Source organism: Pelobates fuscus, chromosome 4, assembly GCF_036172605.1.
Source record: "Pelobates fuscus isolate aPelFus1 chromosome 4, aPelFus1.pri, whole genome shotgun sequence".
Classification (NCBI taxonomy): domain Eukaryota; kingdom Metazoa; phylum Chordata; class Amphibia; order Anura; family Pelobatidae; genus Pelobates; species Pelobates fuscus.
The window spans coordinates 237470878-237484122 of NC_086320.1; the positions used below are offsets into that span (position 1 = coordinate 237470878).

Below are 13245 nucleotides of genomic sequence, written 5' to 3' on the forward strand. Positions count from 1 at the left end.
GGGTAGTCAGCCGGGTTACACAGGGTCCGCTACAAGCATGTTGCAAGTGATGTTGGGTTTTGCTGTAAAAGGAGCTGGGTCAGATTAACATAGGGGTTATTGGAGTGGCAGCAATAGACCCATGCTTGGTCCAAACAACCACATTATAAACAGTCATGTTTTTCCTTGTTTTGTTTTCTCTCTCTACTCATTATGTATGAAGCTGTCTTTTTTTTATTCATTAATGGCTAACCAGTACTCAACATGTATTTATGCAAATCACCTGTGAGTTTTGCTTACACACATATGTTTTGCTTTAAGGGGACACTATAGTAACCAGTACAACTACAGCTTATTGAATTTGTTCTGGTGAGTAGAATCATTACCTTCAGGCTTTTTGCTGTAAACGCTGTCTTTTCAGGGAAAACGCAGTGTTTACATTACAGCCTAGTGATAACTTCACTGGCCACTCCCCAGATATCTGTTAGAGATCCTTCCTGAGTCATGGCTGCCTAAAATGCATCCAAACATTCAGTATCTCCTCCCTCTGCATGCAGACAATGAACTTTCCTCATAGAGATTCATTGATTCAATTCATTTCTATGAGGAGATGCTGATTGTCCAGGGCTGTGTTTTAATCATGCTGCCTCTGCGCCTGATCTGCCTCTTTGTCAGTCTCAGCCAATCCTATGGAGAAGCACTGTGATTGGATCAGGCTACCACTTCTGATGAGGTCAGCAAACTGCTTGTTTTTCCAAGGCCAACAGCATGCAGAGTTACAGCTTCAGGCTTGAATACAGTATGATTTTGCTATATTTATAGAGGCATGAGGGGCCCAGGGGGCTAGATGGAGGTTTTAACACTATAGGGTCAGGAATACATGTTTGTGTTCCTGATCCTATAGTGATCCATTAAAGGGAAATTTTTAAATGGTTACAGTGCCTAAAGTCCGCCAGGACTGTCAATCCATTCAATGTTAAACCATTTTGGATGGTTTTACATTGAATCTGATTACTTGGATGTCTACCTTTCTGCGCTGCTTGGGTTAAAGATTCCACTTAAGTCCAAGCAGAGATGAGAGGCAGTGACTGCCTGAAAACATCAGTTTACAGCTCTCAGCTTATCTCAACTTATGGTATGAATTGGTATGGATAAGGCGGGGTATAACTCCACCTTAGTCATATCTCCATATGACTGGACTGGCCAACAGGTCTGGGCAGCTTGGAACCCATTCATAGCTTAATAGATCATGCCCCTGCAGTGTCACTAACATTTAGGAGTTAAATCACTTTGATAATATACAGCCTTAGTTACACCTCCCTTTAAGGAACAAGGTTATTTAGCATACATGCAAAAAGTATATATCAAATATCCTGTCTTACTGGTCTAGGCTTGAAGTGTTCATCTGTTAGTCCCCATTTATCTTTGTGGTAATGATAATAGACCATGTTCTGTTTCATTACGTCGTCATCTTGGTCAAAGAGAAGGTAACTGGCTGCACACGGAGCTGCATTTTTAACATCATTCACTGTGGTAAAACAAACAAACTATTACTTATGAAAAGGAAGTTAGAATTGACAGTCAAGTATCTGCAGCGGCGAAATGTAAAGAGGGCCCTGATTCAAGACTATTTGGGGGGCTCCTCTCTAGCGCAAGAGTGACAGAAAGATAGATCCCCATCTTATGCACAAATCCCATGATGCTATGCCAGCATCTACCATTTGCCCTTCCTTGCAGGGTTTGAGAGACATTGCCGCTCAGTGTTTATGGAGTGGACTTGCACATTAGAGACAAAATGAAGACGATTACTAGAAAGTTAGACGCTACCAGCATTAGGAGATTCATCAGGCATTAAATACAGCTTTTTCTGAGGAGAAAGATTAGTTTTTGCTAAGGAAAAAGTATTATAATACTACCAAAAATGGAAGTAGAGGATCCTGCTGCTGAGACTTTTGAACAGTTACTATGGGTTCAGAAACTCAAAACATTTTTTGAGGGGATGGATGAGGCATGGGTGATTGAGAGACATTACCCCAGCCAATCTTTTAGTTGATCCCCAGCAAAGCAACCTCCCAAAAGAAGTGGTAATAGCCCCCTCCATAGAGGCACATGGAAAATCTCATTGGCTGAGATAATCAGAATAGATGATCACAGCCAATCCTATGGGAAAGTATTGTGATTGTTTGAGATCAATTCTGATTATGTCAGCCAAGGGGGCGGAGTAAGGGTGGAGCCTGCCTCAAAATAAGGTAATCTATTACTCTATTTAAGGGAGGAAGGGGGGCTAAATAGTTATTTTAACACTATAGGGACAGGAATACACATTTGTGTTCCTGGCCCTATAGTGTTCCTTTAAATGTGAAAAAAACAATGGAACAAGATTTAAAGCGCTCTTGCAATACAAATGTGTCAGGCAATTCCCACAGCAATATACTGGATGTGCCAAATATCATTTACACATCCAGTATATTGCTGTGTAAATAAGGGTGCTAGGAAGGTGTATATTAATGTATGTTGATCACTGGGTGGAGACACTGTTTAATATCAATATGTCCCAATCTCCCTTTACCTTTGCAGAGGCTCAGGACTCCTGGCCTGTTCCAGTCCATGCAGTGCTCCCTGAGTTCCCGAGGCTACTGGATTTTGTGGCAAAAATGGACTACATATACATACACATGCATGGTAAAAGATACAGACTCAAGAAAGTTTCCAAGTTTCACCTTCTTTGGCTTCTAATTTGAAGTGTTGTATATTATACCAATGGTAGTAAAGTGCAAATTCATCAGCATCAACCGCAGCTGAGTACACACTGAATGGAATGTATAAGTACTCAGTATTGCTGGACCATTTGTATTTTTATTTGTATCAGTTTTTGTGACAGAATCTTTCCAGCTTGTTTGTGACAGAACCTTTCCAGCTTGATTGCCTTGCACATAATGAGTAGCCTTTATTTATTTTTCCAGATAGCATCCAATTTTGGTCATATGTTCCCTATTAACCCAAACATGTATTCCTGACCCTACAGTGTTAAAAACACCATTTAGCTCACATACATTTTCCACTTTCCTGGCTAATCATGGCAGTATATACATCATGGGAATACCAAAGATAACAAAAGGGAGGGACCAAGCCAAATAGCTACAAACACATTTATTCAAATAAACATACATTAACCGTGACCAGCACTATGAACTGAATTGAGGACTTGACGTCCAAAGTGTGTATCATTAGCGGATCTAACGTCCAACTGATAATGCTTGATGAAGGTGTTCACAGAAGACCATGTGCCAGCTTTGCAAATACTGTCTGGAGAGAGCTTTGCCACAGAAGCCCAAGAGGCAGATACTGCTCGGGTGGAATGAGCCTTGATACCCATAGGTAGAGGCGTATCCTGGCAACGATAAGCCTTGAAAATAGTTGTTATTATCCACTGTCTCAGAGTAGAAGTAGAAGCAGCTTCACGATTTCTACGGCCCCAAGGTAAAACAAACAGTCTGGAAGATTTGCGAAAAGAGCTTGTCCTCTCAATGTAGAGCGCTCTAACAACAGCTCTTCCTCAGGAGAGTTAGGGCAAGGATAAAATGAGGGTAAGACAACTTCCTCATTCAAATGGAACTTCGAGACCACCTTGGGAAGGAATTCCGGCACAGGGCGAAGAATCACCATATCCTGATGAAAGACAGTGAAGGGAGGTTCACAAGACAAGGCCTGAAGTTCACATATCCTCCTCACTGAGGAGACAGCTGTTAACAAAAGAACCTTTTGGGACAATAGTATCTCAGAAATATTGTCCAATGGTTCAAATGGTGCCACAGTCAAAGCATGTAACACCAAAGGCAAATCCCAGGCCGGCATAAAAACCTTGAGTGGAGGTCGGATCTTCATAACAGCCTTCATGAATCTTATAACCAAAGGCTGTAAAGTCCACCTGATGCCTGTTAGGGCAGAGAGAGCCGAAACATGGACTTTTAGGGTGTTATAGCCAAACCCCTTATCCAAGCCTGCTTGTAGGAAGCCGCGGCCAAGGATGGAGGAACGATTACAATCTCGTGATCACGGGCCCAACTGACAAAAGCCTGCCAAATCCTGTAATAGGTAGTTGAAGTTTACACCTTACAGGACTGTAAAATGGTTTTAATAACTGAATCAGTTATACCCTCCTTCAAGAGAGATTCCTGCACAATCTCCAGGCCCTCAATTGAAGAGCACGAGGTTCTGGATGTCTCAAAGGACCCTGCATCAGGAGGACTGGCCGGACTTGGAGCTCCCACGGATCCTCCCGACTCATCCGTGTCACCATAGGGAACCAAGGTCGACATGGCCAGAATGGGAGAATGGCAAAAGCCTCTACCTTGTCCCTCTGTATCTTCCTCAACACAGTATAGATTAGAGGTATCGGAGGGAAGACATAAGTCAGCTTGAAGTCCCAGTTCTGAGTCAGAGCATCTTGAGCCAGGGCTTTCGGGTCTAAGTATCTGGAGAAGTACATTTCCACCTGTTTGTTCTGGGAGGTGGCCATCAGGTCTATCTCGGGTAATCCCCATCTCAAGATTAGGCTTTGAAATACCTTAAGGCACAGCCGCCATTTGAACCCTGACATTGATACTCGGCTCAGGAAATCCGCCACTGTATTCCGGACTCCTGGTATTTGAATTGCTGATATGCCCTGGGAGTGTACGAGAGCCCACCTCATTATAGGTTTCAACTCCTTCATGAGTCTGAGACTGTGTTCCACCCTGGTGATTTAAGTAGGCGACAGCTGTCAAGTTGTCTAAACGTAGTCAAATCCAGCATCTTTTTAGGATCGTCTGGAAATGTAGAAGGGCTCTGAATATGTCCCGTAACTTGGAAGAACTGACTCTGTTGCAGTCCATAGACCCTGTGCGAAACGGTCTTGACAATAAGCTCCCCATACCCGGGAACTGGAATCCATGGTAAGTATTACTCATTGTGGATCTGATAGGGGAAAACCTCTGGACACATTTCTTCTCCTTAAGCACCAGGAAAGATGGAGTCTTACCATCGAGGACATCTTGATGGGTTGATTCCAATTCAACTTCCTGTTGTTGAACTGGATCAGAAATTCTCTTTGTAGACTGATCGTAGAGGCCAGAATGCCCAATAGTCTCATATACGTCCTTGCTGTAACCAGGGTGGACAGTAGGAATCGCTTGAGGAAAGTCCAAAGCCTTCCTATCCTCTCTTTGGAAAGTGATATCTTGTGCTCTTTTGTATCGAACAGGAAGACTATCTTCTGAGCTGGAATAAGACTGCTATGCTCTGGATTGATCAGCCAGCCGAACTGATGTAGTTCCGAGAGAACCAGGTCCCTTTGATCTCTGGCTTCCTGGGGGTCTGAGGCCACTAATAGAAGGTCGTCCAAATAATGCAACAGGCCAATGCCTAGCACCCGCATCTGGGCAATGATCACTACTAAGACCTTTGAAAAGGTTTTCGGTGCTGTACTTAGGCCAAAAGGCAGGGCCAGAAACTGGAAATGGTCTGTTCCTATGGCAAGTCTCAGGAAACGCTGGTGACTTTGTGCAATCGAGATGTGGTAGTACACATCCTTTAGGTCTTTGGTGACCAAAATATCTTGCCTGCTGATGGTAGGAGCAATAGAATGGCTAGACTCCATCTTGAAAGGCCTGATGTTGAGCCTTTTGTTGATGGACCTGAGGTCCAAAATAGGTCTCTATTTGCCTTCTCTTTTTAGGACTAGAAACAGGGGAGAATAATGCCCCTTGAAGCGTTCTTCTTGAGGTACTTGTACGATGACTTTTTCTCTTAAGAGAGACTCCACGTATTCCTTCAAACAGCATCTTTTGCTTTTGTCCATAGGAATACGAGTTGCCAGAAAGAAATTCCTCACACGTGTTTGATTGAACTCCAGTCTGTACCCTTCCAGAATTATGGAAAGTACCCAGGTGTCCTGAATATATTGTGTCCAGACCTTGCTGAAGAAGGACAGTCTGGCTCCAACCTCTGACAGATAGTCAGAATCCCTTCCCTGAGGGACAAAAGGACTGGTTCCTGGCTCTATTAGACTAAATTCTCTACCAGGTCGGTAGCTTTGTGAGTCTTTGAAATATGGGTCTTTAGCAGGACGTCTGTCTGACCATGAAGTACCTGGTTTTCTAGCTCTTCGTGCTTGTGGCAAAAATACCTTACAGCCTTCTTTATGGAGTCTTCCAAGGCCTTCATGGTCTTCCATGGTACGTGAGAATATCCTTGTAATATCTAATGATCTGATATCTAAAGTCAGGTACTCTGTTGCCATACGTAGGTCCCAAATTGTGTCATGGAGATCTTGTCTTTTTATTTATTTATTTTTAAATTCTTTATTTTGGTTGTGCTTGGAAGATACAAGACAGTATTTCACACTGGTAAGCAACATAGACAATTGTAATCACATCGAAGACTTAACAGTAGAGCTTATTCTGCACATTTTTTATATTAATTGTACAAGTTGGAGCGACACAGTGCTAGTGTGGAATCGCCAGGCTAAAGTTTGAGGCGCAGGCACTGGTTGCAGATACCAGATTAGTGTAAGGGCGTTATGCCCATGAGTTATAGCTTGATTCTAGACTTGTAGGTTGCAGGTATGTGTAGTCGCTATATCGTCAAGATACGCACATGCTAAGTTCTGAAATTTCTCTAGGAGCCTATCAGCCATTCTCTAAAAAGTAGCCAGGGCATTCTTCATCCCTAAGGGCATAACCTTAAACTGGTATACCCCGAATGGGGTGACGGAGGCCGACTTGGGAATGGCCGCTGGCTCCATGGGGATTTGCTAATAGCCCTTACACAAACCCAGGGTAGTCAAGTAATTCCCCCCAGCCATACGGTCTAATAGCTCATCTATTCTGTGCATGGGGTAAGCGTCGGTTATAGTTCGGTCGTTGAGCCTCCAGTAGTCTAGACAAAAGCGTGTGGTGCCGTCGCGCTTGGGTACCAGCACTACCGGAGAAGCCCAAGGACTCTGTGAGGGTTCAATATCTCCTAGCTTTAACAGATCTCTTATCTCGGCGAGCATATTCTCTCTCACTGTCTCAGGGATACGATAGGGTTGTTGCCGTAGTGGGGTTTCTCCCTGAGTCTCTACATTGTGTACTGCAGCGGAGGTATACACGGGTACGGTGGAGAACATCTCCTGGTATCCCTGGAGCAGCTGAGAGGCCTCGCTCTTCTCTAAGGGGGTTAACTCTGGGCCTAGGCTCACTTGATTGATAGTACAGGGAGAGGAGTCAAGTAAGTAGGGAAGGGGGAGGCCCTCGCTATTCTCAAAAGAGGGGGCGCACACGTCTCTGGCTCTCTCAAAATAGCGTTTGAGCATGTTCACATGAAAGGCTTTGGTTATCCTTTCATCCGAACATTTGCCCACGATGTAGGTAGTATCGCTGATGCACTCCATTGTCTTTCTTGCCTGGCCTTAAAGCTAGTACCTTCTGCCCTACTTCCAGTATTCGATCTCTGGCGCCTCTATCATACCATCTCTTCTGGCGTCCGTGGGCCGCCTGCAGATTCTCCCGGACAGAGTGCATCAGACTTTTCTCCCGAACAGGAGTTCAAAGGGGGAGAACCCGGTGGACTTCTGGGGCACTTTGCGGTAGGCAAACAGAAGATGGGGAAGGCACTTTTCCCAGTTTCGGCAGGACTCTGAATGTTTTAAGCATCTGTTCATCCGAGTCCATTCGTCTGGGGGTGGTAGAGTAAACTAAATAGGGGTTTCACTCCGCAACTCTGCCACAATTGTTATGTCACGATTGCAGTGAACTGGGTCCCTCTATCTGACAGAATCTCTTTCGGGAACCTGAACCGAGAGAAAACATTAACCAGGGCCTCTGCTACGGTCTCTGCTTCTATGTTAGAGAGGGCTACTGCCTCGGTACCTTGTTGTGTAGTCTACGACTGTGAGGATGTACCGTTTGCCTGACAGGCTGGGTCTCCTGAAGGGGCCTATTAGATTGACTGCTACTCAGAGAAAAGGCTCCTCGATAATGGGTAAGGGGTGTAATTTGGCTTTCTGCTGGTCTCCCCGTTTACCTGTCCTTTGACAGGTGTCACAGGTCCTGAAATAATATTTTAGATCCTGGGTGACTTTTGGCCAAAAGTATCTCGTCTTCTTGATCCCCAGATGTCCTGCTAGTCGCTCAGCTTGGAATTTACAGGGTACTACTAGTTGCCTTTTTGTGACCTGGGCTGCTCCGTGGCCTGCTCCCCCTATCACTCGGTATAATAACCCCTTATACCACTAAAAATTTTCCTGGGTGCTGTCACCCCATGGGAACTCTATTGCGGTCCTATATCCCTCTATAGTGGGGTCTGTCCTCTGCTCCTGTTCAAAACCTTGGGGGGTATCCCAGAAACAGGCAGGGGTTTCAGGCAGAGGGGGAAATACGACTCCTACCTGGTTTTCCTCAGAGTGCAACGGCGCTTCCATTCGGGCTTGGGCGGTCACCGGATACACCTCCGTAGGGTTGTTGCGTGTGAGCTGGGACGTCAAACAGCCTACGTTGTTCCCCAATAAAACCTCGGCTGGCAGTTCCTTCATGAGGCCAACCTCGTGGTGTTTGGATCCAGAACCCCAGTCCAGATGTGGATGGCGCCCCCAGCCACTCTTACGGCTACGGTGCGGTTAGTGCATGCTTGAGCCCGTACTTTGTGCGGTTGTCACGTTTAAACATTTGTTATGAAGGAACACAACTGCAGATTTCGTATAGTTTGAATATTTATTATAAAAAGTAAAAGGTAAAGACTTTAATTCCAATTTACAGGTACTGTAGCTTTAAGTAGTAAACGATAACTGAAGTCCACAATTACAGGCACTGTAGCTTTAAGGAATAAATGATAACTGAAGTCCACAGTTACAGGCACTGTAGCTTTAAGGAGTAAACGGTAGTAAATTGCAGACACTGAATCAATAAAGAGTCTCTTAATAGAGTTAACGGTTTAGGTGATAAGTAATTACAATAGCTGTTCCATACTTTAACTGAAGCAAGACAGATGCAGATAACTGATATGAAGTATGAGTTGAAGTTAGCTGTAACGGGATTGTTTTTACCGAAGGACTTTTGGAGACAGGTAATAACAGCTTTTAGATGCAACTCTTATCACATTGGTTTTACTTAGCTTCCGGCACATAGAACACTGGTTCCCGAGATCTCCTCAGAGGCGTATGAAGAGTGTTTAATCTTTAGTCGTGGATGAGGAGAGGTGAAGGGAACTTTGCAGAGTCTTTCAGTCCGGTCTGGTAGCAGAGGCTTTCACCATGAAGTTGTAGCCGGCCTGTGAGTAAGGAACGTAGTTCAATAATCCAGCCCTGATCAGCTGGTGCAGTCAGATTAAATAGGCAGACCGTGTCATACAGGGGTGTGGCTAGGCTCCGTGGAACCAGGAAGTAAGAGGATACCATAGTTAAGGCATGACAGTACCCCCTCTTTAATGAGCAACCTCTGGGTGCTATTGACTTGGTTTAGAAGGGTAACGCTTGTGAAATTTGGAAATCAATATGTCAGCATGAACGACAGAGGAGTTTTCCCATGTATCTTCATCAATTCCATATCCTTTCCATCTGATGAGGTATTGTAAGGAGCCACGATGGATCCTTGAATCCAGTATACTTTGAATTTCGTATTCTTCTTCACCCTGGACCAATATGGGATCAGGAGAAGTAGTGACATTTCTTTGGAAAGGGTCAGGATGATGAGGCTTCAACAAGGACAATTGATTGGATCTTTGGCATACAGAACAAGATTTGACATAAGATTCGATAGTTTGGTCTTGACAAGGCCACCAACAGTATCTTTTAGACAATTCAAGGGTCCTTTTCATACCTGGATGACCTGCCAGAGGAGAATCATGAATAAATTCAAGTACTTTAATTCTGAAAGAGGGAGGTACATAAATCCGGTCTTTAAAATAGTAGAGACCGTTTTTCTTGGATAATTTCATTGATTTAGGAAGTTCAAGAGCATCTTCACTGAGACTTTTAATGTCGTCAATAAGAGAAGATAAGATTCCAATGACTTTAGGCAAAGGAGGTTCTTGAGGAGTTTTGTGTTGAGAAAGGACAGCTCCAATTGCAAATTCCGAAGCATCCGTTTCAAGGACATAAGGATATGAAGGATTTGGAAGTTGAAGGATAGGAGCTGTTGTAAACTTTCTCTTTAATTCACCAATGACTGTAGGAGGAGGAGACTCCAGTTCGGTGTCAGAACAACATGAGGTTTTAGCTGGTTCTTTCGTAGACTGAAGAATTGGAATTTGCTGTAAACATGTTTCTTTACAATAATGTGAGTTAAAGGTGAGAGAGAAAGGAAACCATGAGATTTGAGGGTTGTGGTTCCTTAACCAGTTGATCCCTAATATAATAGGAAAAAATGGTGATGAGATAACATCAAATATAAGACTTTCCGTATGAGTATGATTGATGGTTACTTTTAGAGGGACGGATTCATGAAGTATTGGTCCCGATGAGATGAGGGACCCGTCAATCACTTTAACAGGTACAGAAGTTCTTTTACGAACACAAGGAATTTTATTCTTTGTTACAAAGGCTGAGTCGATGAATACTCCATTTGCACCGGAATCGATAGCCTTGGTTATGATTCTTTTATTGTCCCACTGTAATACAAGAACGATAGGGGACATTTGAGTATTTGCTGTAGAGGGAAGTACACTTAGGATGGAAGAGGCATGAGACTGCCTTCTGCCTTTTATCCGTTTTAATGAAGGACAATCAGAGACTAAATGAACTTGAGAGGCACAATACATGCAGAGGTTTAACATACGTCTTCGATTTTTCTCTTCAGGAGTGAGGGGACTTCTTATTATCCCTATTTCCATAGGTTCGATTGGTTCAGATGGGTTGTCAGGAGGCTTTGGAGCCCCTATTTCCATAGGTTCACTTGGTATGGAATTCTTATCTGGAGCTTTTGAGGGAGTGAAAGGTTTGCGGTCTTTTGAATGTGAAAGGGCTTTTTCGGCCTTTCTTTCTCTTAATCTTCTGTCAATGCTGATTGATAGGCGAATTAGAGCGTTCAAATTAGTAGGGAGTCCTGTTCTAGAGAGTTCATCTTTTACAGCTTCAGCTAAACCAATTCGAAACTGGTTGCGCAATGTGATGTCATTCCATTGCGTTTCAACAGCCCATCTTTTGAATTCAGCAATATAATCTTCAACGGGTCTATTTCTTTGCTGTAGTGTTCTGATTGTTAAATCAGCTGTAGCTTGTTTGTTAGGATCTTCATAGAGAAGAGACATGGCTTCAAAAAATTCATCCAGTGAGCCTAAGATGGGGTCATCATTGTCCAAAAAGGTATGGGCCCAGAACATAGGTTCACCTCTTAGAAAGGAAATAACTGAAAAAACCTTAGATCTTTCTGTGGGATAAGCTCTAGGTTTTAAAGCAATCAATAGTTTGCAGGAATAAAAAAACTCCTTATATTTGGAACGATCACCATAGAAATTTTCAGGGTTACATACAGCAGGATCGCTAGCCGAGAGCAGAGTAGTATGAGGAGTACGAGTTTGTAAATCTCTGACATAAGTGAGAAGTCTTTCGTTAGTGACTTGCAGGTCTTGCACACCTTGGGTTAGTGTATCAACTCTTTGATTCAGCGTAGTTATAGTAGAATCGAAATCTGCTGGATCCATTACAATGGCTGGATTATTCTGTCACGTTTAAACATTTGTTATGAAGAAACACAACTGCAGATTTCGTATAGTTTGAATATTTATTATAAAAAGTAAAAGGTAAAGACTTTAATTCCAATTTACAGGTACTGTAGCTTTAAGTAGTAAACGATAACTGAAGTCCACAATTACAGGCACTGTAGCTTTAAGGAATAAATGATAACTGAAGTCCACAATTACAGGCACTGTAGCTTTAAGGAATAAATGATAACTGAAGTCCACAGTTACAGGCACTGTAGCTTTAAGGAGTAAACGGTAGTAAATTGCAGACACTGAATCAATAAAGAGTCTCTTAATAGAGTTAACGGTTTAGGTGATAAGTAATTACAATAGCTGTTCCATACTTTAACTGAAGCAAGACAGATGCAGATAACTGATATGAAGTATGAGTTGAAGTTAGCTGTAACGGGATTGTTTTTACCGAAGGACTTTTGGAGACAGGTAATAACAGCTTTTAGATGCAACTCTTATCACATTGGTTTTACTTAGCTTCCGGCACATAGAACACTGGTTCCCGAGATCTCCTCAGAGGCGTATGAAGAGTGTTTAATCTTTAGTCGTGGATGAGGAGAGGTGAAGGGAACTTTGCAGAGTCTTTCAGTCCGGTCTGGTAGCAGAGGCTTTCACCATGAAGTTGTAGCCGGCCTGTGAGTAAGGAACGTAGTTCAATAATCCAGCCCTGATCAGCTGGTGCAGTCAGATTAAATAGGCAGACCGTGTCATACAGGGGTGTGGCTAGGCTCCGTGGAACCAGGAAGTAAGAGGATACCATAGTTAAGGCATGACAGCGGTTGAATTATCGTGAGCGTAGCGTCCGAGTCCCTCAGGGCTTGTGCATCCATGCCGTCGACTGAAACCCACTGGCGGTGATGATCTCGGTTGTCGCCCTCTGCCTGTACTGGGTTCACCTCGTGCAGGATGTTCCAGTGTTCCTCGTTGGCGTGGTTGTCGTTGGGGACCTCTTGGTGGAAAAAATGTGCTGCCGCCCTGGGTGGTTGTGCTGGTTGTCTTTCCCAGCTTCCTCACTTTAAACTAGGACAACTTTGTTTAAAATGTCCTGGCTACACTCATGTCGCACTACATGCAAGTCACATCTACTTAACCTTAAGCGTGCCTAGCTTTGTTAAAAACATATTTATTGTAGCATGTTATCTAAACGTTGTCTATTAGCCTGTTAATTTTATAAATATAAAAATTGTGCCGACTACACTGCCACATTGTGAAATGCTTTAAATATGCTTGTAGACGCTGTTGTGGCTCTACTTGCTTGCTGTAACCATCTGCACAAGAAAAAAAATGGCTGCTTGCAGTGATGACACAGAGTGGGGGGTCGCTGTGGTGGTGCTGGACCCGGTGCTGGGTTAAATGGAGGGGTTCTAGGCGGTTTAGGAGTGGATGGTACCTGGTAGGGTGTGCGGAATGCAGGTCGGCTCCCACTCGGTTTTTGCCATCTGTTATCCTGATGCTCGTCTGCTAGCCTGGCGGCCTCCTCTATGGTTTGGGGTTTGCGGTCCCTCACCGAGTCTCTGATGTTCTCAGCAGTGTGTTCGAAGAATTGCTCCAACAATA

General features: G+C 43.7%; 1 protein-coding gene across 1 annotated transcript in view; it reads right to left on the reverse strand.

Moving 5' to 3' along the window:
- CRTAP (cartilage associated protein) overlaps positions 1-13245 on the reverse strand; it is a 42512-nt gene that overhangs the window by 14163 nt on the left and 15104 nt on the right. Inside the window, exon 5 of the mRNA XM_063452007.1 lies at positions 1362-1507. Within this exon, the coding sequence (XP_063308077.1) occupies positions 1362-1507 (146 nt within the window). The remainder of the gene's footprint in view (positions 1-1361; positions 1508-13245) is intronic.